A 25,397-nucleotide genomic window follows, 5' to 3' on the forward strand; every position below is an offset into this window, starting at 1 on the left:
AATTTTCTACAGAATCTACATGTGCAGGTAAACTGTCAGAAATTTCTGAGAAAGCAACACTTGAAGAAATTTCAGAAAGTGGTGTAGCCAACAGAAACCAGAGTACAGGCGTAGAGGGTGAGTCAGAACCAGAACCATCAACTCCTCCAAGAAAATCTAGCAGAATTTCAGTACCACCAGATAAGTATTCCCATTCATTGCATTATTTGTTGTTAACTGATGCTGGTGAGCCAGAATGTTTCAGTGAGGCTACACAGGGGAATGACACTATTGAGTGGGAGCTAGCGATGAAAGATGAGATGACATCCCTTCAGAAGAATAAGACGTGGTCTTTAACTAAATTGCCAGAAGGAAAGAAAGTGTTACAGAATAGGTGGGTCTATAGGCTAAAGGAAGAATCTGACGGTAGAAGAAGATACAAGGCGAGACTTGTGGTGAAAGGGTTTCAGCAGAAACAAGGAATTGATTTCACAGAGATCTTCTCTCTAGTTGTAAAGATGACTACCATCAGAGTTATTCTGAGTATAGTAGCTGTAGAGAATCTTCACTTGGAGCAGTTAGATGTTAAAACTGCATTCTTGCATGGGGATTTAGAGGAAGACATTTATATGACCCAACCAGAAGGTTTTGAAGTGCCAGACAAGGAGAATCTTGTGTGCAAGCTTCACAAAAGTTTATATGGCTTGAAATAAGCACCGAGGCAGTGGTACAAGAAGTTTAATGAGTTTATGAGCAACTCAGGATTCAACAGATGTGACATGGACCATTGCTGCTATGTTAAGAAATATACTAATAGTTATGTTATCCTTGTCGTGTATGTTGATGACATGTTGATTGCGGGATCTAGTATGGCAGAAATTAACAAGTTGAAGCAGCAGTTGGCAGAAAACTTTGAAATGAAGGATCTTGGTCCAGCTAAACAAATCCTTGGTATGAGAATTCTTAGAAACAGATCAAAAGGAATTTTGAAGCTGTCTCAGGAGAAATATATACACAAGTTGCTTGACAGGTTTTACCTTGAAGATTCTAAGACCAGGAATACCCCTTTGGGATCTCATTTGAAGTTTCCAAAGAAGCAATCTTTGTAAACAGATGAAGAAAAATGTTACATGTCAAGAGTACCATATGCATCAACAGTTGAGAGTTTGATGTATGATATGGTGTGTACCAGACCTGACATAGCACATGTAGTGGGAGTTGTCAGTAGGTTCCTATCAAATCCAGCAAAGGAGCATTGGGAAGGCGTAAAGTGGATACTCAGATATCTGAAGGGTACTTCAGAGATGTGTTTGTGCTTCAGAAAAGGCAATCTCACTTTACAGGGATTTTCAGATGTAGACTTGGGAGGAGATTTTGATACCAAGAAAAGCACCACAGGCTACATTTTTACTTTAGGAGGTACTGCTGTGAGTTGGAAGTCTAAACTTCAAGATAGAGTTGCTCTCTCAACCACGAAAGCCGAGTACATAGCTATCTCAGAAGCAGCTAAAGAGATGATTTGGCTAAAGAATTTTCTCAATGAATTAGGGAAAGAACAAGATAATGCTCCAATGTTTAGTGATAGTCAAAGTGCTATAAGTCTTGCTAAGAATCCAGTCTTCCATTCTAGATGCAAGCATATTCAATTAAGATACCATTTTATCAGGGAGTTGATAAATGATGGAGACTTATCTGTATTGAAGATCTTAGGATCAGATAATCCAACAGATATGTTGACTAAAGTTGTTACAACTGACAAACTGAGGCTTTGCATTGCCTCAGTTGGCCTTCAAGGATAATTGAAGATGAAGGCTCTACACTAGGTAAAGAGTCGATGAACTCATTGCTTACAAGGAGCTGCTAGAGTTTGGAACTTAGACCCCAAGTGGGAGAATTGTTAGAGTTTATGGTCTTAGTTCCTTTGTCCCACATTGCTTGGTCTGTAAAACTTGTGTGGTCCTAGTCCCACATCGCTTGGTCTGTAAAAACTTGTGTCTCATTAGTGTTATATATAGAGACACCTTGTAAGCTTTTATGTATAAGTAATAAAAAGTTCTCCTAGTGTAGCCGTGGACGTAGGCACATACATTGTGTGCTGAACCACGATAAACTTTGTGTCTTTTTCTTTCTTCCCTTTATTTATTTCTCTTCTTTTATTGTTCTATACTAACATCATATCTCTTTATGCTTTATCTGAGATTTATATGCATTGTGAGATATATCTCACTTCCCATTTGTTTGTGTTTAGACTAAATGTCACCCTTGCAAGTGAAACTACAAGGTCATGATGATGAGGTTGAAGGAGAGGCCTGGTTACTGTCTTTTATTTTTAGTTTTATTTTGGGATTGTAAACTCCTAGTGGGTTGTGACATCGCGGATTGATTTTTATGGTTTTACGTCTATGTTTTTTAAATGAAATTAGTGATTTTATTTCTTAAAGTTGATTATGTTTTAAGAACTTGTAAGGCCAAACGTGGGCCAATATATTTTATTGATAGTTAGAGTATTTATTTGAGTTTGAATTATTTGAGTATGTGATGAACTTTACCACAAGATTATGAAAGTTTTAAATATACTCTTTTATTTTTTAACAAAAATTATTATTATTTTTATTTAATAATTAGCTAAGTGGTAAATGGGTGCCACAACAGGATTTTGCATTTTGTGCTGACATTCTTTGTAATGTGAAACATACATAACAAGTTGGTTGAAGAAGAAAATCCAGTCTCCAATGCATTCATGAAAGCAAGATCCCTATCATTGACAATAACATGAGGCAACACATCATCTTTCACAAACAATCATTTCACCTTACTTAAAGCCTATTCAAAACTATCCATTCTCTCAGAACTTAAATAAGCAAAGGCAACAACAAAAGTCATGTTTGTTGAAGTGATACCAATAATTTCCAACAGCGGAAGATAATATTTGTTTGTCTTGTAAGTTGTATCACAAATCAACATTGTTAGAAAAGAATTTAGGAGTTTAATGGAATCTGGGTGTGCCCATAATATATCTTTGACGACACCTTCATTGTCTAACCATCTAAACTAGTAAATATATTTGTCATGTTCTATCAACTTCATCAGATGTTATATTTTCATTCTTGGTCCCCTTTGTTCACGACAATATTTCTAAAATTCATTGTATATGGTTTTGATGGTACTAACATTTGTCTAGTCTTGATCTTTGATTGTCAACAAAATTTGACTAAGCTTCACCATGTTTTTGGTCAATTGATTAACCATAGTTTTTCCTTCATTGCTTAAACGACCATAGTTTTTTCTTTATTGATTAAACGACTAACATATGAATGACCAAGCAGTGTTGCCATCACTTTATGGTTATGGAAACCACATTCTATAGTAAATCTCCACCCTATGATTCTCACAATCCTCCATTTTAATTTAAAAGGACACCCACATTTTCTGGTTCCAGTAGACTTGCACACTAACCTGTCTTTGTACTATTGTACTTCTTTTCCCCATTTTTGCAACTCAATATAACATGTTTTTTTACTTACTTTTGACTTTTGAATCACAATCAAAAAATCGTGCTCCTTTCTAGACATCAAGATCATTCTAACAAATCATCACTCTTTTTAAAAACCTAAAAGAATAAAAAAAATTATTCAATAACAAAACACAAGGCTTTACAAAACACAAATCTATAAAAATCAGGAAATATACCTCATTAGTCATGAAATAACTAGAAAAATCGAGATAGCTAGGTTGCAAATGCATATCAGTGTCATCAACACCCACATTTTCATCATTATCATTCCCCATACCAATATCATTAGGCTCAACTCCATATAAAATGGAGGGTTCGTAAAAGAAACCTTGGCTTCCATCATCCATATATTCCCATCTAGGTGGAATTGTAACCTCATATAATATATATGTATTCCAATCCATTGACCTACATAATCAACACAAAAGAACTAGTTGTTTCCAAAAAAAACAAAATTGTTTGCTGCATAATTTGCAGCCCAACAGAATCATGATTTCATTATGTAACAAGTTTTGTTACTCAATGGATTCGTGATTCCGTTATGTTAAAATTTATGCAATACAACAAAATCATCCGCCGTGTAATAATTTATGTAAGGATGAATTTCGTTGTGTTAGATAAATTATTACACATTAGAATTGTGATTTTGTTGTGTTGTATGAGGTGCGAATTTGTAACACAATGAAATGGTAATTATATTATGCAACAAAAACTATAACACAAAGGAATCCTTACCAAAAACACACAAAAAAATGGAATCATGATCCCACTATGCTTACAAAAACAGAAAAAAATACCTCAACAATGGAGAATTAGGTGAGGAAAGAAAGGGAAATAAGAAATGAATCAATGAATGAAGAAAGGGAAACAAGAAAAGGTAAAAGGAATGAAGAAAGGAAAGAAGGAAAAAAATGGTTGGGTGAGATGAAAATGCTCAAAGGACAACTTTGTAGGGATTAATAGTAGCACCTCAATCCAATCCAATTAAACTAATTGGATTGAGTTGAAAAATAAATAAAACTCAATTCAATCCGCCACTTACATCCCTACTATGCATATACATAGTCACGATGATAATAGATGTAAAACTAAATAAATTGATATTCTTAATAATATTTCTCTGAAAGAAAATATTATTAATTCAGCCATTAAATTTAAAATTGTCAAAAAAAGTACAAAATTTCAAACAATATATTCAAAAATTAATTGGCGCTCACTTTATATTAACCCGTGATTTATTATAGAAACTAAAATGAAAAACACAATATTTTATAGGAATGAAAAAAGGTATTAAATCCTAAAAATTAAGATTATGTGTACCTATAAAAAAATTTCCAAAACAAAAATAAATGTAGCAACCATATTTTAAAATACGTTATCTTAAAAACGTACACAAGAATTTAAAATCATTTTGTTTATTCGAACTTTCGTTTTTTGTTTTAAAAAAAGCGTAATTAATCAACATGCATAATTTAGTATCGGGGAAAACTAGATTAAACATTTACCCCCTTTTACAATCACAACATGCATGAAAGGTTAAATCTTTGATTTCTTAAGCAATTTAACGCGTAAATTTGATTTTTTTATTATATATATATATATATATATATATATATATATAAAGATGAGAATAAAATACAATCAATGAATTGTTAAAAGCAGTATGTTTCTAAGTTTTTTTATATATTTACTTTGTTCTTATTAATAAGTGGGTATTGTTGTTCTAATACGATTTATTTAATATTTATTCAATATCTAAAGATTAATTAAAATTCAATTTCTGAACCACTAAGAAAGAGACACACGCATCACTATTTATTTAATATTCAATATTTATTCAATTTAACGTTGTTTGTTATATGCTTACTTTACTTATAAAACAAACCTCACCAAATTTGTTTCACAAATGCATACATTTAAATATACATATATATATACATATATATATATATATATATATATATATATATATATATATATATATATATTAGATTTTTTTTTCATTCAAAATCAGATTTTAACAAGTACTAATAATTAGGAATAATTAAAGTCATTATTGTGCAGTTTTCGTTAATGAAAACAAGGTAATTGCAATCCGTAGTTTATAAATAACTAAATATTTTTCGGGTATTTATATGGATATCTTAAAATTAGAAAAATATTTAAAATTAAAAAAATGTATAGTTTTTTAAAAAAAAAAATTGAAAGTAGCTAGGTTGAGATTTGGAGACAGAGAAAAACTACAGAAAATGAAAAAAAAATCAAGGATGTATATGCAACAGAGAGTATAACTTAAAAAGAAAATTGTTAACTTGAAAAATAATAAAAACAGTTTTTATAATTTAAAATTTTAAAAGACAAATAATTCTAAAATTCTATATAAAAAAATATAAAACTCATTATCAAGTCAATATTCGTCGCGCTATAATAAATTATATTTTCTCTTCAAATCTGTTATCAAATTCAATTAATTAGTTGTACAAGGTTTAATGATCCATGGGCAAGGATACTAGCTAGTAAAGTGAATGCATAAAATGAAATTCTATATATGTTAGTAATTTTACCTTTAGTGGTTTTTGTTCCAAGATTAAATTTCATCCAGATAGTTTTGTCGTGATTTTAATAATCGAAGTACCTTTCCCTTCTCCTCACCCCATGTCTTATACTACCACATTTGACTTTTGAAAAAAGTAAAAATGACTGGCTTCTATACCAACACCCGGTAGCAATGCCTCTATTCACTTGACTAGTATTTATTTTATGTGTTATCGACCATAATCACATTTTCTTTTTCCTCCTTAGTTTGTATCCATCCTTTTATATTCCCCTATTTTCATGTATAAATTGAATACGGACTTGCAACCAATCCACCCATGTCCATCTTATCTTCCTTTTTGTCCAATATTTTCAAAGGGGAATAGCCCCCCCAAACAAGATAAGCCTATGAAAACCACCCCTTTTAAAGAGCACAATTTTGCAGAAAAAGCAAACACCAAAAATCATAGCCGTAACAATTTTTGTTTCACTATTTATGGTGCTTTGCTTTCATGCTGACATAATCAGGTGGCAGCCCAAAAGGATAATGCAATTTGATGAGAAGACTAAAGACAGCTTGGGTTGGCTGGCCTTAATGGTTGGGAACTAAGAGGGCCATATGAGTCGGTGGGTCGTTTCTTGCTCCATTCATTAAAATCAGGAAGAAAAAAAAAAGTGGTTTAATAAGAGAGACATCAAAAGGAGAAATTGAAGTAGAAGAGGAGTGAGGTTGTGTAATTGTGTTGTCTTTTATTTTTTTGTCCTTGTGAATTGTGAGAGTGAGTGCCACACTTCAAGTGGTGGTGGCCGGGGAAGACTAGATTGGAAAAAAGAGAAACAAACAAAAATTTTTAAGTTTGTTTTTAGAAGGTGTGACTTCAAAAGGCTTCCAAAAGGACATAGTCAACAAGGTGATCTTTTTCTCCCCCATAGCCTTTCGTTTTCTTTGTCAAAGGTCTAAATAATATGCTACATCATCATCATTATCATTATTGAAAATCGCTTTTCCGAGGGGTGTTTCAAATCATCAAATTTGGCACCAATTGTTACGTATGCTATAGAATAGTGGTTTCATTGGTGACACTGATTGGAGTCATGGCACTATGCGCCCCGGTTCTCAATATTTGGTCATAAAATTGTGGGATATCTTCGGCTTCATCTCAAGTGTTAAATGGTACGGTGTATTTGCTATGTTTGTGGCAATGTAAAGAAAAAGAATTGTTATTGCTTGTATTGTCCTTGGACAAATGAGGTGGTGGGATATCACGTGAGGGAAATTGATCCAAACTTTGAGATTTCTTTGCTTGGGTTTCGGGTATATGATAAGTAACTTTCACATCAAACATTAAAAGTGAAACTCCCACCGCATAGCCAATTTATTCTAAAGGTCTACCTTTTATAACTCCAAAATGGATAGTTTGGTTGGTACTTGGTGATCATGGATTAGTTGTATGAAATTTTCCTAGGTTTTGTGTTCATACGGTTAATTTGTTACTAACTCTTGTGCAAAAGAAAAAAGGGCCATTAGGGTACACTTTTATTGTTTTCAAATTTCATCATAGTCTTCCTCTGCCTACTTAAGAAAGAAGCGTACGAGCATTTAATTATTTGTATTACCAACCAAAGTATGACATAATTGATCTTTAATATGGCACCGCATTGATGTCATTCTTTTTCTATAAATTGTGTGATTTTTAACCAGAATTTGACTCTGTTTTTATCTAGGAGTGAGCTAATTAACCTACCCCTTTTCAAAGCCTCCCCTCAAGTTGAATGCAGGACCGATTTACATTTAGATGAGTAGTAGAAAGAAGAACCAAACTTGTTTTACAAGTCAAGCAAAGTACACATAGCATGGGGTTTAACTCAATTAGCCATGTGAAAGATTAGGTGACTGCCAAACTTTTAAGGCTATCGCTTTCTTAAATTAAATAACTAATGTTAGAATTACATGAATCAAAGTTGAGCAAGTAGACCATTGCTTAGCACATCCAATTTGATTCCCAAATCCTACCTTGGTTGAACAAAACTGGTCAAATGTACAACATAAGTTCATCTACATAACCTCTCACAATTGGGAAGTAACAAGTTTAAACCTTTTTGATAAGTTCAAATGAACTATGTTTGAAAAGCTCTATTAGCCATTGACAATTTGGGTAACAAAATGATGAAAAAGAAGTCAAACACAAATTATGGCTATTACTCGTACATATTTCCTTCTGATGTGGCTTACAACCTAACAACCACTACTTAAAAATTCACAAGGAATTTTTTTAAAAAAAAATAACTAATTGCTTTTGCTGCTGTATTTCTTCTGTAGTTACCTAACATAGAGAAACTCCACCGCACAAAGCACAATTTGTGATTACCATGGAGCAACCCATGTGTGAAAATAGTGATATTCAAAATGATAAAGTAAGAACATGATGCTCAATTAGTTGCCAAGAATTTATTGAAGGGAACCTTTGGTGTTTCCCTTCTTTTACTGTATTTCCTGACCAAGCTAACAAAACATTAGTGTAATAGTGTTGTGCCAAATGATAACCTTATAGTATTTGCAAAATGCCAAAAGACAAGGAAGGTGTCCTACTTTGGAGTTGAAATTAAATCCTTCCACACAATTCCTTTTCCTTTCTTTCAACCCTCTTTGTTAAATAAACTATTTTATTTATTGCTGCCTGTCATTCTTGTGTTATGCACTAAACTAAAGGGCTGCCTTGGGTTCACTCCACAAACATCATGATTCCATGCCCCTCTTACACTAAAGTCTAAAGTCATGCACACTAAAAAAAAAGCCCCCCACTACTTAAGCCTTGTTTGTGTATCACACTATCACGTGTGATTGTTTCCCATAAGAAAGATGCTTAGGACTACTATTTATGAAATTCACCTTTGGTCCCATGCAATGGGATTGTCCATTAACAACCAGTCACCAGATCAGGCTGCAGCATCTCCTGGTCTCACAAAATGTGGAAACTTTGTAGCCGCAAGTAATTCTTGTTGCTGCCTAATTGCTCAGGCTTTTAGTTTTTTGTGGCTATATGGAAAATTAAACTGAAATTGGAAACTGAGAGTTGTTCATTGGTTCTTTTTTTCGAAAGGAAGGTTATTAATTGTTCACTTTCGGTTCAAAGAAACATTGGCTCCTTTGTGATATACATCTTGTGGTACTCTCGAATTATGTGATATTATTTTAATGATTATTCAAGTTAAATTTTAGATAAATTAAATATTCTGGTATGCACTTTTGAGAGTCAACATTTATTTATATTTTGAAATTATATTAGATGTTAAAATAAGCTTGCTTGATGAAATATATTAAAAAAAAATTAATTATATGATTTTTTACATTTAATGAAATATGAAAGAATATTACATGTTAAAACTATATTTTAAACCCATGTACACAATTTTGCCTGACCAAACTAAAAAATGTGTAAAATAAATAAATAAAAAATTGCAAAAATTTAAACTGAAAATAAAAAAATACATAAAGTATTAAAAAAATAAGACTAAATTGTAATTTTATTCATCTAATTTTTCAATTTTTCAAATAACCTCGTTTAATTGAAATATTTAATTCCCTATGTTATATAAATTTATAATTTTAATTCCTGATAAATTATTAACTAATCATTATAATTAATAGAATTATTAGATTAATTATATATTAAATAAATTATTAATCATTAAAAAAATTTAATAAAAAATTATTAACTCTAATGTGATATTACACACTGCAAGAATATTTCTATTACAATGAACTTTTTACCGTAAACCATTAGTTTGTCTGTAATATAAACAACTTAGGGTGGGTTTAACCCTCAATGAATTACAAACGGCTATAGTATAGATAATAACAACATGATACAATGAGTCTAACCGTCATTGAAGTTACCCTGAGTTTTACTGTTGGTTTTTACCAATTACAAATTATTAAATATTTTTTTTTCTTGACTAATGTCATTATGGTCGGCTTTTCCAACAATAATGGAATAGGAAGTATAGTAGACATAGCCTACTATAATGAAAATAAGTATTACAGTGGGTTAAACCCACTGTATTTTATTTTTAACTTTTCTAAAATTAGTGAACTGTTTTTTGTTTATAGTGGTCTTAGCCCAGCGTAATTAACATAAAGTTTAGAGTGGGTTAAACCCACTGTAATTTTTTTAATATATTAATTAAAATTAAGAAAACAAACAAACTTCCCTCTCTCACTCACTCACTCGGCAACGACGACGGTCTTGGAGTTCCCGTAGCTCATCAACGACAGTCACATGTGGCAGATGACAGGGTTCCCGTCGCGCCGAGGCAGAGCAGCTACAATCAACACCGCGCCACCACTGCACACCTCGGAGCGCCACCACAAATCCCTCATAACTTCGAAAAAACCTGGTTAGCCATTATTACAAAAATTCATTTTTAAATTATCATTTTCTGTGTAGTGCAAAGAAAAATTGTGTTGTCAATGTCAGGCATGTGTTGATTTCTGCTGTTTTGAAAGGTTGAATTCGTGTTATTTGAAAATAGCGTGTGTATTTAGGCATTTGAACTGTCTCTGTGAGGAGGTAGGGGAGAGGATTTGTGATGCACTAATGCATGATAGCAGAGAACCCGAGATAATATAGATTAGTGTTAGGGGATTTTTAGAGGGTGAAGCTTTAGAAATTGGTGGATTGGATTTGAATGTTGACAATGGAAAGCAATATTTATCGAGATTAGGCAATGTTGTATAAGGAATCAAGTAATTGGCATTGTTCTTTGCTCTATGCATTTATTAACTACTACTACTACTACAGATTCCCGATTCATTAAAAAACTTCGTACTCCATTGTTCAGAGACTCTTCGCTATGCGAAGGTATGAGGGAGGGATGTTGTACGCAGCCTTACCCTTGCATATACAAAGAGGCTGTTTCCGGATTCGAACCCATGACCAACAAGTCACCAAGGCACAACTTTACCGCTGCACCAGGGCTCGCCCTCAGATTCCCGACTCACTATTAGCATAAAAAGACAGAACGTTGCTTTCACTTTTCTTCTCTTTCAAAACCTCAAATGATGAATCTGATGATGTGAATCTTCTTTCTCCCTTTACAACAAGAGGCAATTAGGCATGATGATGATTGTCGAATTGTGGAATATAAGAAGGGCGAGAAAGGCTAGCTACTAAACCAGCTTAGCTTGCAATTCCAAAAACAAGGTCAGAGCCTCCCAACTTGCAAGAGATTTTGTGAGCTTCTTCACAAGCAAGTGATTTTGCATCATTCGAGCAAGTTTCACCTTCATTTGACACCTCATAGTAGGAGCTCCTAAGACTAGTTTATTTATTGTTAACTTGTTGGCAAGTGTACCAAATTTGTCACAAGTAATAAAGTACTCGAAAGTCCGAGTGTCGAATCTACATGGACTTTGTTTGTACTTAGATTAATGCAAACCCAAATTAAAAGTAATAGATGAAGAATAGATAAAAAAAAAGATAGAAGATAAGATAAAGATTTAAAAGAAAAGATAAAAGATTTAAAGATAAAAATAGAAGATGAAAAAAAAAAATAAAAGATTTGAATTAAAAGATGATAAAGATTAAATAAAATGGAAGATAAAAACTAGGATAAGAAAAGTAAAAGATAGGAAAATTAAAGTGATGATGTTGTTGGGATCTAGCATGCCCTCTTTGCATATGATGTATGATTTTATGATTTTTCTTTATCAATTCAGGTGATTTTATCCTACCAACATCTATTCATTTACTTACCCCTCATTCCTCACGATAACAAACCTATCTTATTTATCTATCTCCCAAATTCCTTTGAAAAGATTCAACAAATAAAATGCATGAAGTTTGAATTCTAGATGTTTGCAAAAATGCATGGGCATAAAATTATCATTCTATGTCTAACAATGACTTCCTTATGAAATTTTTTTCTTTTTGTTCTATTAGAAGTTCCTCTTCCGAGTATCTAACCCCTAAACCTGATGCATGCATACTTTAAATCTTATCTAAAAGTTATTCTCTTCCGAGCACCTAATCCATAAAAGAATGAAAAGATGAATAATGCATGAAAAGATAAACATAAAAGATAATATGATAAGAAAAACCTAGTATTGCATTGATAAATACTGAGTACATCATACATCACTTGACTTTTAGGTTTGTCTGACCCTAACTATGGTATTAGCCACTCATGGCCATTGAGGACTTTACAATGGATGAGATACAAGAACTGATGGAATAAGAGGGGTGAAAGAAAGGAAGGGAGTAAATGATTTTCCCTATTAGAGATACTCAGTCTTAGGATGTATTCATTGTAGAACTTTGAGTCTCCGGGGTTGTTGAGGGTGGTGTCTTTCCCCTTGGCCTGACTCTCTATTTCTAGCTATTAAAGTGGGCTTTGGGTCTTTGTAGGCTCGCTTAGCGCGTCCTTCCTCGCTTAGTGCACATTGGATCGCGCGCTTAGCGAGCTCATCTCGTTTAACATGTTTAGTTTCTGTTTTGTCCACTTAGCGCTTGTTGCTCGCTTAGCGCGGGTGCTGAATCTCGTGTTTAATGTCCTCACTTAGTGCCTGTATCTTTAGTCGCGCTCAGCGCGAGCTGCGCGCTAAGCGAGGCATCTGGGTTGGAGCTTGTTGCAGATTTCTTCTTTTCTTCGTTATTTTTTCATTTTTTTGCTTTTAGCCCCTCCAGTTTTTATATTTGCAGCCAAAATTTGACCAAACATCAATTTTTAACAATTAAACACAAATAACTACTAAATAATTATTTTTAAAGATAATTTTACTTAATTTTCTATTATCAAAATACAATTATTTAGTAGTTATCATTTATCTACTTTCTTTCAGCCTTGAACCTTTGATTGCTTACCTTTCAATAGAAGCCCAAAGCCTTTCTCTCTCAAATCAATCTAAAATTAAGCCACTATGCACAGTGATCTACAAGTGCAGAATAACAGCACCCATTTTGGGCCTGAAACACCTGCAAGACCCTCATAATTTTTTTTGATTAAAATAGAGTGATCTTGATATGTAGACTTTAGAGCCTTTATCTTTTAGTAATGCTTTAATTTCGTTGCCATATACAGAAGAAATAAATCAATGGCAGGGTGGCTGTTACATCTATAAAGCGGGAGAAGAAAAAAAAGCATCAGTATCTTTTTTCTATTCAGATTTCAACTCTCTTTTTTTCTTCACGGTTACAGCTTTACCTTGTCAATTTTTTTATTACATGACTCTTCTCTCCTTACAATTTATTTTGTCTCCTTTTCTAAGCAGATTTAAACTCTTATTTTTTCTTTCTTATTTGACTTTTTTTTCCTAGTTTCTTAATTTATTTATTTTTTCTCATTTTATCTTATTGAACGTTCTTCTTGGCCATTTTGCCATCATTTTGTTTTTAGGGTCTTCAAACTTTAACTTTGTGCAGCCAGTGGGTCACTTTATGTTATTTTGATATTGGAATATTTTGTTTTGATCTTGGATTACTTTTTAATTCATAGTTTCATATGATATATTAAGTTATGTTTTAATTTTACTTATGTCACTTATTTTTTATGTAAACTTCAATGAATTTTATTGTTCTTGTATCTTAGGATTCATAATACGATTCGATTCACGATGTGTTAAATAGCTCTTCCGGTTCATGATTCGAATCTCGATTCAATAACCATGCTTTCAACTAATTCAGTATCTATATTCCCTTAATTTGGAAAAAGAATAGGATTCAGTTTTAAAAAATAGGATTTTTATTCTGTTCCTATTCTTGAGGGATTTCTAGTTGTTACAGCGAGGGAAAAAGTCCATGTTTTGATATTGTTCCCTTTTGCATGCAGGGATTCCTAATGTCTAGTGTATGATATATGATTTAAACTAAGGATAGTCATTGTTGCTCTAGTTTCCAAGTAGAATAGGAACAAAATGAACGAGAGTTGGTGCAAGAACCCGTAAGTGAATTGTTATGTGAATGGAGACTTTAAAAATTGAACTTCCTCATTTTGATTTTGTTTTCCTCCTTTTCTTGTTTTGTTTGATTATCAATAATTTTCTCAAATGGCATTATGGAAATTTGAGTAATGTACCTAAGTGTGCTGAACCATTAAATTTGGTGCATTTTGTGTGCTAAACTAGTGCAGTAAGTGTGTGTATGTGTGCTGGTGCATTTTAGTAGTGTAATAAGTGTCTTTATGATTTTTACATGACATACTTATATATCTAAGTATTTTAAAGTTGCATAGGTTTGGCTAACCTCCTCACATTGATGAGGTGTTCAAAGAGACACATATTAGAAAAAAGGACAACACCTAAGTGGATAAGAGATCAGAACAAACCTATGTAAGTTAACATGTTATATAAATTATTTAATTTTTCAGTAAAAAAAGTAACTGTGACGTATTGATTTTTTTTTTCATTTAATTAGGGAGACTTTCAAAAGAAATTGCAGGAAGGCTCCAGTGATGGGACACATGCCATTAACCCTGCATCAAGAGTTAAATTGTGGGCTGATGATGTTGGAGGCAAGTCTCAAGGACGTCTTTATGGAGCTGGAGACATGTCCTCCCATTATAGGTCTGGTGTGGAATAACTAACACAACTGAAGCGAGCATCTTGTAGTCATCTCAAACCATTGCTCCAGAGTGGGTGGCTAAACAAATCTCACAAGCAAATGAAAGACTTGAACAGAAAATGAAAGAGTAACAAGAACAACATCAAAAGACACAAGAAGAGATGCTCAACACCATTAGAGAACTTAAAGCATTTGTGAGTGACCTTAGTCAATGTCTTCAATCTTGTCGTCGTTGCCATACAGACTATGAAGAATATTCTGATCATGATGACCAATATCATCGCACCCAGTCATTAGAGACATATCCTCCCATTATAGCCCATTGTATTATAGACAACTTCATGGTCGTTGATAAAATTTACGGATGGAACTTTTACAGACAGACTCGTAGCCCATTGTAAGCCATTTGTTTACAGTGGGATTTCACTATTACAGTGGGCTTTAAACATTCTTGTAGTGGTTGTCGATGGAGTTGTGTGCAATGGTGGAGGTGCAATTGGTGTTTGCAGAGAAGAGAAGGAACATCGTGTTGTGGAGGACTATGGTTAATAATTTTACAACCAGTGTAAAAAAATATTCTTTTACATCGATAGTAAAAATAACCGATGTAAGAGATCATTGCCCCACCTCCTACATCCTATCATATGTGGCGAAAACAACCCAAGATAAACGAATAGTTTGTTTGATCACCCATTTTGGTATTTTGTTTGGAAAAAAAACTCCTTATACCCAGTTTATATAATTATACTTGCTTGGCTGATTAAGAAAAAATGAGTAGTTGATATATCTATTATATTTATAATGTAATTTTTTTTACATTATTATTCAATTATAAATTAATATGTATGATAAGTTTATTTAATTTTAAAATAATAATTTTAAAGGTCATATTCACCATAATTTTTTATGATTGATAATATAAAATATTTTACCTAAATAGTCTATAAATATTAAACTCAAATAATCTATAATATGGGTATTAAAAATTAGGTTTAATTATCATTTTACTTTATATACTTGCAACAGTCTTTATAGTTAAAAATATTCAATTTTAATTCTTATAGTTATAATATTTTTTTAATTCTTTTGATCTTTCTTGTCTAAAGTCGCATAAGATATTTACATCCAAATTTTTTAAAGCTACAAAACTAGATTTGATGGTGTAAAATAAAAAATAAAAAAGAGCAAAGTCAAAGCTTTGCCAATGCATAATACAACTCTGACAAAAAAGGCAAAAAATGGTAAAAATAAATAATGAGTTATTAATAAATTACAAAAAAAATATTTTATTTGGGCCCTTCAACAAATTTTATAAAACTCTATATTCAAAGACTTTCAAATAATTAAATTCATAATTACATAAGTATATAAATATTTTACAAAACACATAGTATGACTAATGAAATTAGAGAGAACAAAAATATGAATTGAAATATAAGTTTAAAAGAACAATTTTTTTCAATCGAATTTCTTACGTGACCTTCTTGCGTTTAAATAAAATATAACTTAAAGTAAAAAAATACAAGAGTTTAAAACAAATGATAATTATGTGTATTATTTTCTATATAAGTAACTTATTTATAAATATAAAAAATAAATAACAAAAAAGACATGGTTGAGTGTTGAAAGATAACTAACAAAATAACTAACAAATGATAATAATGTTGAAAGATAATAAAAGATAGCAAAAAGCACAAATATACTATTTATCACATAAAATAATTAGTAGTAGCCATATGGTTGAGTGAAACGACTTCCCAACCCTGCGTTCAATCCGGTAGAACACGAAGTCTGTGTCCGTTGATTTTCCCTCTTCTTCTTCTACCTCCTCCTCCTTCTTCAACGAAACACTCACCAAATTGCGCATTCGCAGCGATGGATTATTCAGGCTACAACTTCCAGCAGCAACCACAGCAACATTCCTATGGTTACGACCCTTCTCAGATCCCAATCCAACCCTACGATCAATCCTATGCTGCGTACCAACAATACTACGCTTACAATCCCCAATACGCGTATTTCCCCAACGCACACCAAACCCAGTTTCAGTTCCAACCCGAACCTGCTCCGCTTCACCCTCCCGGCGTCAACCCCTCCGCTGCCGAACCCGCCCCGGTAAATTTTTCCTTTTACCTCTTCCAATTCTTAAGTATGTTGTAATTATTATTTCAATTTATTCTCTTTTATGTTTGTTAGTTTATTTATGAAGTTTTTTGAAAGGAAAATTGTGTGAGTGGGTCGTGACCTAAGGAAATTGAGGATTCGGGTGTGTTGGAGTGGGATTGGCTGTGGAGAGTGAATCTGGGATGTGTTTGATGATGAAATGGGGTTCATTAATCTTTAATAGATGATCAAGGTTTTGTGGTTGCGGTCGCGGTTATGTCGGGTTTCTTGATATTAAAGGAAATTGCAGACAATTGCGGCCGATATGGCCACAATTGCGGTCACGGACACCCGAAAAGCCTTGAGGTTGTGATCGGTATCGTGACTGTGGACTGTTTTTATTATAGAGATCGCGATCGAAAACCACAATTGTTGCGTCCACAAATGCAGTCAAAATTGCGGTTGCATTGCAGTTTGGGACTCCCTCAAAACCTTGACGTAGATTGTTTTTTGAAACATTGGTAATGAGTAGGATTTTTTTTGGTTGATTTAAACCATATATTGGTGGTTGTTATCCTATAAAATAACGATTTAGTGAGTGAGGGTGGTGTGTGGGTTATGTCTTACTACTTTGATTCTTAACTTTACTTAGAAGTGGGATGGCCTACAGAATCTTTATGGGAAAATTGTTTGTGATTTTGTTGCAAGGTTGCTTCATTTTAAGTGCCATATTGAGCTTCCTATTCTACCTTATGTGGTATTCATAACAACTTTTACCATACTTGAATTTGCTGTTTTTATTGCAATTTGGTCTTTAGCTGATATTAATGGTATGGTATTGAAGACTGAAAGCTTCTGCTTGAATTGTATTGCAATTTCACACCAGTACCTTTGTATCTACTTTACTAAAAAAAAAAATTGGTCAGCCAAAAAGATGAATATATTAATATGGTACCAGAGGTACCTAGGAGAATATAGAGAGGTAGGGGTGTTCAAAAAAACTGGTTCGAATTGAACCGGATTGTAACCAAACCTAAATTGAATTGGTTTTTTCCCCGAACTAGTTCAAGAAAAAATGAGTGCACTATTTTATAAAACTAATTCGGTTAACCAAATTGTTTCTACAAAACCAGTTCGGTTAACCGAACTGGTTTTTATTTAAATATTTTTTTATTTGAAAAAAATAATTCAAAAACTAGTTCGAAAACTAGTTTGAAACTGGTTCGGTTCTTAGAACTAGTTTAAAATTGTTTAAAAACTAGTTTAAAAATTAGTTCAGTTCAGAACCAGTTTTTTAAAACCAGTTCGATTTTGAACCAATTTCTAAATCAGTTTGATTATTTGGATATAATAACGAACCAGTTAAAACAGTTCAAAACCAATTCGGTTCGATTTTTTTACTGAACTAGTTTTTGCACACCCACACCGAGAGGTCAAAGGACCAAGTTACCAAAATGAAATGGATCTAGTTAGAGTCCTTTTGCTCACATAACTCAACCCCACCCCGAAACAAACTAAAGAAACATTTGCTGACTACAACAGTATAAATAATTCAAGTACAACCCAATAACAATGCCCAGCCCATCAAAGAAGATAACCGCCCCAACACTTTGATCATATCACACGAGATTCTCCTGCAAGCATAACCAAGGAACAGCCTCCCATGCATTCCAAAAAGCACTAAAAGACGTATCCTTTGAGGAGAGCCACTGCCAAGACCGTAATTTTACCATCTCGAATGCCTTTTTCTGGTCCAAAGATTGATTCTTAAAAATAATGGAGTTCCTAAGCACCAAAGGCTCCCCACCACTGCATGCCAAATTACCTTCCATCTTTTGTTGCTGATCGAATCAACTCCCTGGAAATTGTGCTGGATAAAATGGTTCGTTGGCTCTTGATGCTGCACCCCCACTATGCCCAACCATTTAAAATAATAGTTCCACGCTGCTGAAGATAACTTACAGTTAAACAAAAGGTGTTGTGTTGATTCCACTGTTTGAGCACAGAAAGAACAAGAGTCATCATTATCCGCAAGCTCAATTCTTCTCTTTGATAAATTTTCCTTTGTTTGAATTCTATCTTGGAGCAAGCTCCATGAAAAAGCTGCCACATTGGATGGGATAGATGCTTTCCATACTTGTTTAAGAATGTTTGCATGTTCATCTACAAGGCCATCATGAAGAATTAGCATATAAGCATCTCTTACATTGTAACCTCCTGACTCATTCGATTTCCAAACCCAAGAGTCTTCTTCATTCTATTTTACCTCCACCAAATGTAACTCTTCCAGAAATTTAGCCACCAATTCTCTTTCCCATTCAAACAAATTCCTCCCCCAATTAGTTTTCTATCTCCATCTACTTTACTAAATGAAGAGGAAGGACAGGCATGGTGGAGGAATTTTGCAGTTTGTTTAGGTACTTCTGTGATTTGCTATGGGTGTGGTCAAGGTTGTCAAATTTGAGAGTCTATGTAAACTCGTGGAGCTTCCACAGAATCAACTTGTAAACTCATAAAAGTTTACCTAATATGAAAAATAATATTAGAAACACTTTATTTTATCAGCTATAATATTAGAAACACTTGTTAATGACAGATATGCATAACATAATACTCTTGACACAACAAATTCAACATTTCAACTTTCTGTCAACCTCTCAACATGACAGTTACTATTCAACTTATTCTATTGATACATAACGTTTGATGAAAATTATTATTACACCTATTTTAGTATGCAACTGCTCCATAAGTAGTCAACCCCAGATAGCGATGTATAGCAGCCAATCCCAAAATGCTAGAGCGGGATAGCAAAAGTATTGTGAAGTTTAGAAAACAATATACATAATTTATATCACACACATATAAATACTCAAAAATAGAAAAATACACAATTAAAGACACTATTATATGTCTAAATTCTGTTATTACTATAATACTATTATTATTTAATTTAATTTATTATATTATATTATATTATCTGTTATGCTTTATTTAGTCTTTTATTACTATTACTATTACTATTACTATTACTATTACTATTATTATTATTATTATGTAGTTTATTATATTATATGTTATGCTTTAAATGGTTTATTATATTTATTATTATTTTTTAATTTATTATATTATATATGTTATGTTTTGAATAAAAAATAAAAAAGAATTTAAACTGGACTCACATTGAAGTGCGACAAACCGAAAGAAAAAACACTAAAAAACATTTGGCTCATATGGCCCAATTCCCTTGAAACCCTAAGTTACTAAGATCAGTTAGCCCCGTGCTACTAGCTAAATGTCATCGCCATGGCCCACGAGTGAGTGAAACGACTTCCCAACCCTGTGTTCGCTGATTCCCCCTTTTCTTCCTTCTTTTTCTTCCCTCACAAAACACTCACCAAATTGCACATTCACAGCAATGGATTATTCAGGCTACAGCTACCAGCAGCAACATTCCTATGGCTACGACCCTTCTCAGATCCAAATCCAACCCAACGATCAATCATATGTGTACCAACAATACTATGCTTACAATTCTCAATACATGTATTATCCCAACGCATATCAAACCCAGTTTCAATTCCAACCCAAACTCACTCCTCTTCACCCTCCTAACATCTACCCCATCACTCCTGAACCCGCCCTGGTATTTTTTTTCCTTTAATCCTTCCAATTCTTGACTATGTTGTAATTATTATTTCCATTTATTCTTGTTTTTGTTTGTTAGTTTATTTATGAAGTTTTATCAAAGGAAAATTGTGTGAGTGGGTCGTGACTTGTGACCTAAGGAAATTGGGGATTCAGTTGTGTGTTTGAGTGGGATTGGCTGTGGATAGGGAATTTGGGATGTGTTTGATGAAGAGATGGGGTTCATCAGCCTGTAATAAATAAGCAAGGTTTTGTGGTCACGGTTGCGGTTTTGTTGCATTCTTGATATTGAGGGACATTGCAGGCAAATGCGGCTGATGTGACCACAACTGCAGTTGCATTGTGGTCACTGCCACCTGAAAAACCTTGATGTTGGGATTGAAATTGTGACTGTTGACCATTTTTATTATAGAGATTGCCATTGAAAATCACAATTGTTGTTCCATCCACAATTGTAGTCAAAATTGTGGCCACAATTGTGGTTGTGTTGCAGTTGGGAATGCCCCCAAAACCTTGACGTTGCGATCGAAATCGCAGTTGTAGATTGTTTTTAAAAACCTTGGTAACGAGTAGGTTTTTTTGGTTTATTTAAACTGTATATTGGTGATTATCCTATAAACTAATGTTTTGGTGAGTGTGAGGATGGTGTGTGGGTTATGTCTTACAACTTTGACTCTTAACTTTACTCAGGAGTGGGATGGCCTACAGATTACAGAATCCTTATGGGAAAACTGTTTTTTATTTTGTTACAAGGTAGCCTCATTTAAGTGTCATATTCAGCTTTCTAGTACACCATTTTTTAGGGTTATTTTGGGTAAAATATTCCACAAGAACTTACCTCTATTTTAGCCTCTGTACTTTCACACTTCATAAATCGCCTTTTTTTCAGTGTTTTGTTTTTTCTTCTTCCTTTAGATTTCCTGGTCCACATTTTGCTATTTTTTTAATCTAATTTGTTATGTTCTTTTTTTCACATGTTTTGACTTCATTACGTTGTTCTTATTGATCCTAGATTGATGGTGATGGTGTGTAAACTGTGATTTATTATTTATCACAAATTTCTTTAATTTTGGGTATTTTGTGTTGTTTTTGAGTATTCATATATGTAGTATATATTTCCTTTGGTCCTATATGTATGAAACAAATATGTAATTCATCAAAACTAATAAAAATAATTAAATTTGTTAATTGTAATTAATAATGTCATAAATTTAAATTTATTCCAAAAATACTCAGAATTATTATCATGAGAAATGACTGAATGTCTCATTAATAGACTTCAAAATAAATTGAAAGATATAAAAGAAAATTGACAATTAATATATTTGAAAGTTTATAATTAGGATTTAGGACCAAAAGAATGTTCTCATTTGTTTATAAAGGACCAGAGGTAGTACTATTTAGTTGTATTTATTTAAAATAGTTGTCATTCTGAGCCCTTTTGCTTGTAACTCTGCCACTAAACAAGATTAATAGAAACAAGCTTTGACATATTACATACAGCAAAGGCTTTGTATCTATTATTGCTCCAGTGAGATCATTGAAAGAGTTGTACTATATTCTATGGCTAATTGATTATGCCAATCAGTTCGGGCTTTTAATTAGCTCTGGCAAGTTTCTTTGGTGTAGCTGAAACTAGATGATTTAAGATAGATTGAGTCAAAGTCAAGCCATTTAATATGGTTTATTACTCCTTGACTCAATTCAGCATATTTACTGCTACAGCAACATGGCAGTTTCTATATTTCCCACCAAAAAGGAAAAAAAAAATATTTGAAGAAGTAAACGGAAAAGGCTGGTTGAAGATTTTGCAACACTTACCTTTTAAACATTTGTCATGCTTTTATAGTGAATAGCTTTGCGGTGCTCCGTCAGCCTCTTTTGGGACCTTCTCTGGGCAAAAGATCGATACTGGATTAGGTATTATATCCTCAGCTTTTCATCTAAAACCTTCAGAAGATGTTGAGAATTCTGCAAACTTGGCCACAACACCCTAGAGTGACCAGATAAAGACGGGAGTTGCATAATATAAGCACAAGCTATTGTGGCTCATATTATATATTTGTTGTCACAATAATGCCACATGGTGGTGGGTCTTTGCTGGTTGCTTTAGAGCTGATGTGGGCATCAGATCATCTTGTTTCTCTTCTTAACTGTCTGGCCTTTCAAAGTAACAATGCAGTGCCTCACAGTTTAGAACAAGAAACTTTGTTCTTTTTGTTATTCATTGGATATAATTTTTATTTGATTTACTTTGTTTTCTCATTTGTTAGAGGATGTTTCTTTTCAGTTCAGACTTGGGGAATCCTGTTATGAGAATTCTGGATCCTGTTGCTGTTATTAGTCTGCATTTAAATTTTGGAATAAAAAATTGAAGCTTGGTACATGAGGCACCCACCACTAATTTGTATTTTGTATGCGAAAATAAAAGTGAAGGATTGGTTAGGAAATTAAAAGTGAAGAAACACATTTAAACTAAAATTGTTAAGCTATGAAGCTGAGAGCTTAGTCAACTGTCAAGTTAATTTTCCATTTTATTATTTAGCTTGAGATCCAATTAAACCTTTGTTATAATGACCATTGACAAACACTGGATGCATTTAATTTTGTATTGAATTTATGATTTAGGATTTTTCAAGTGAATGCCCACCTTGCTAATGCTTTATATTCAAAATTTTAATTTCAAGATACATGGATTGGATTATATATAAGATTTGGAATGATACTTGAAATTGTTGATTTCTTGGGAAGCAGTTTCAGGGCCATAAGGGTTGTTAATGTTTGTGAAAATTTAAAATGACTTTCTGTTTTAAAATTTTCCATGATTATTATCACTTGCCTGAACCAGATATTTCCTTTTCTTGATCCGTTTTATATTCATCAATAACTCTTTTCTCCAGTATTTGCAAGGCTTTAGGAATCATGAGCTTTTCATTAATTGACTTATATTTCATCATGTTGAGTGTTGACAGATTATTGTGGACAGGATGAATTACTGAAAGTTTAGTTTCATGTCTGTTTTCTTATACATTTCTCTCTCTGAACATCACTATCCTTGTGATTTGAATAATTTGTGTGCACATCTTGTCATTCTAATAATTTCCTCTCAAATTCCTCGTTCATGCATTCCTGATAATTGTAACCATATCAGTATATGCTTGAATTCTTTTGTTAATTCCTATTTACAGACTGGGCCATCTCAATACAGAGGTAGGGGTGGCAGGGGTGGTAGACCATTTAGAGGGGCCGGTCGTGGTCGAGGCCATGGTAGGGGACATGGAGTGGGGGGTGTTAGACACATTCCATTTCATTCTTCTGGACCTGTTGTTTCTAATGTGCCAGCTCGAGTGCAACCACCAGTACCACCACGTAAAGTGTGTTGTGAAATTTGTAAGGTTGAGTGCAATTCTCCAGAAATCTTGGAGCAACACAAGGTTGGGAAGAAACATCAGAAGAATATGAGGGTGCATGAAGAATTGCAGAGGCGCAACGCTATAAATGAACAACAGAGTGGGGAAATTCCTACCTCTCAATTGAATTTAACAGACCAACCTAAGGAAGTTCAGGAGTCCGAGAAAAATGGACACCCCACAGAAAATATGGGCTCTGGGGTTATAATCAATAATCATGAGGAGGAAATACAGCTGCAGAATAACGTAGGAAACATGTCCGAGGTTCCAGCTGAGGTGCCCGAGGGGAAAACCGTGGATAACTCTGCTGCAAGAGGCCGAGGATTGAAGCGGAAGAAGAAAGGAGGAAAAGGAGGTAAATACATGAGAACTAATGATGGTTCAAAGCCAGTGGAGCCTGCACAAACTATGTCTTTTAGATGTGAGCTGTGTGATGTTAAATGTGAGTCACAAGTTGTTTACCAGAGTCATATGACTGGGAAAAAACACTTATCAAAACTAAGGCGTGCTTCATCTGGAGTAGGCCAGCAGCAAGCCCTGTCTGGAGCACTCTCAGGGCTTCAAGCAGTTTACCCACCTGACATCAATGCTCTGTCTAATGCAATTAATGCTCAAGTTCAACAAGGTGATAATGATCCACAGGTACTTTTGGCTCAGCTCCTGATGACCGTACTATCTCAAGCACAAGTTCCAGCAACAGCACCAGTGACAGGTGCCATAGCTTCTCAGATACCAGCACCAACATCTATGGCTGGACCAAGTTATGAACCCCAGTTGTTGCAGACAAATTCTTCTGGGGAAACAAAAACTGAGCTGCCAGGTTCAAGTGTCAGCACCCAAATTGAAGGTGGAGGTTCTGAAACCAAACAACAGGTGTGAACTTCAGATAATGCTGGTGGTGCTGACACCTGCAGCCAATTCAGGTGCAGCAAATGACCAATTAACCTTCAGAACATGAAGCTCCAATCACTTTGGTAGGACCAAAGAATATTTAATGACTCTCTTTCTTTAACTTTTCACTTTTTTGGACCCAAAGGGTTGTTAATTATCTGTCGGGATTTTATTCTGTCAGGGAGATTTGAATACTGTAGGATTTGCTCATGTGAATGTTAGGATGTGTCAAAAACCCTTTATGTTACTGCAATGTGCAAAATACCTTGTTGGGACTGGATTGGTGAACGTGAATATGTTAGCATAATGCAGTTTAACATTTAAGAAAACTGATAAGATTATAATTTGCTGTTATGACGTGTAGAAAAATGTTTTTTGCATTTGCAAGGGGTTTAAACCTGAAGCATGAAACAAGTTAAACAGGAAATTTTTGGTAACAAAAAATGTATGTCTAACGAGTGAAAGGATAGTGGAGGAGGGTAACCTAAAGAATCGGATTACTTTTTTAAATTTAAATTTTATTATGATTAGGTGTCAATATTGCAGTATTAAAAAAATAGCATTTACGTTTATGGTTCATACTTTATGATATGTATTAAAGCTGTCTTTGGTCTTTGGTTTAGGAGATGAAAATAATTTTGGATGTTGGGTTAAGAAGTATGGAGAAAATAAGTTTAAAAATAATGAGATTCATTTGTATTATTTCTTATTTATTTTCACTCTTCTCTCTTTCTCTTTTTGTCTTTTTTCTATTTTTTC

The 25,397-nt window shown here is 33.5% G+C and overlaps 2 protein-coding genes across 4 annotated transcripts; both read left to right on the forward strand.

Moving 5' to 3' along the window:
* The first annotated feature begins 10,194 nt into the window (after positions 1–10,194).
* Positions 10,195–15,275, forward strand: LOC121173914 (uncharacterized). 3 transcript variants are annotated; one of them, XM_041011753.1, is made up of 3 exons: positions 10,195–10,426; positions 14,258–14,354; positions 14,464–15,275. In XM_041011753.1, the coding sequence occupies exons 1-3, from the start codon at positions 10,309–10,311 to the stop codon at positions 14,606–14,608; spliced, it is 360 nt and encodes a 119-aa protein (XP_040867687.1). In that variant the 5' UTR covers positions 10,195–10,308; the 3' UTR covers positions 14,609–15,275. The 3 variants fall into 3 exon arrangements, 2 of the variants coding, with proteins under 2 accessions (XP_040867687.1, XP_040867677.1); XR_005889545.1 differs by having other exon boundaries at positions 10,220–10,426; positions 14,250–14,354; positions 14,440–15,275; XM_041011743.1 differs by having other exon boundaries at positions 10,220–10,426; positions 14,440–15,275.
* A 1,043-nt stretch (positions 15,276–16,318) lies between these two features.
* LOC100794880 (uncharacterized) lies at positions 16,319–24,913 on the forward strand. The gene is made up of 2 exons (XM_003516389.5): positions 16,319–16,701; positions 23,526–24,913. Exons 1-2 carry the CDS (start codon positions 16,462–16,464, stop codon positions 24,624–24,626), a joined length of 1,341 nt encoding a protein of 446 aa, XP_003516437.1. The 5' UTR covers positions 16,319–16,461; the 3' UTR covers positions 24,627–24,913.
* Positions 24,914–25,397: the final 484 nt, after the last annotated feature.

Source organism: Glycine max, chromosome 1 (assembly GCF_000004515.6).
Source record: "Glycine max cultivar Williams 82 chromosome 1, Glycine_max_v4.0, whole genome shotgun sequence".
Lineage (NCBI taxonomy): Eukaryota > Viridiplantae > Streptophyta > Magnoliopsida > Fabales > Fabaceae > Glycine > Glycine max.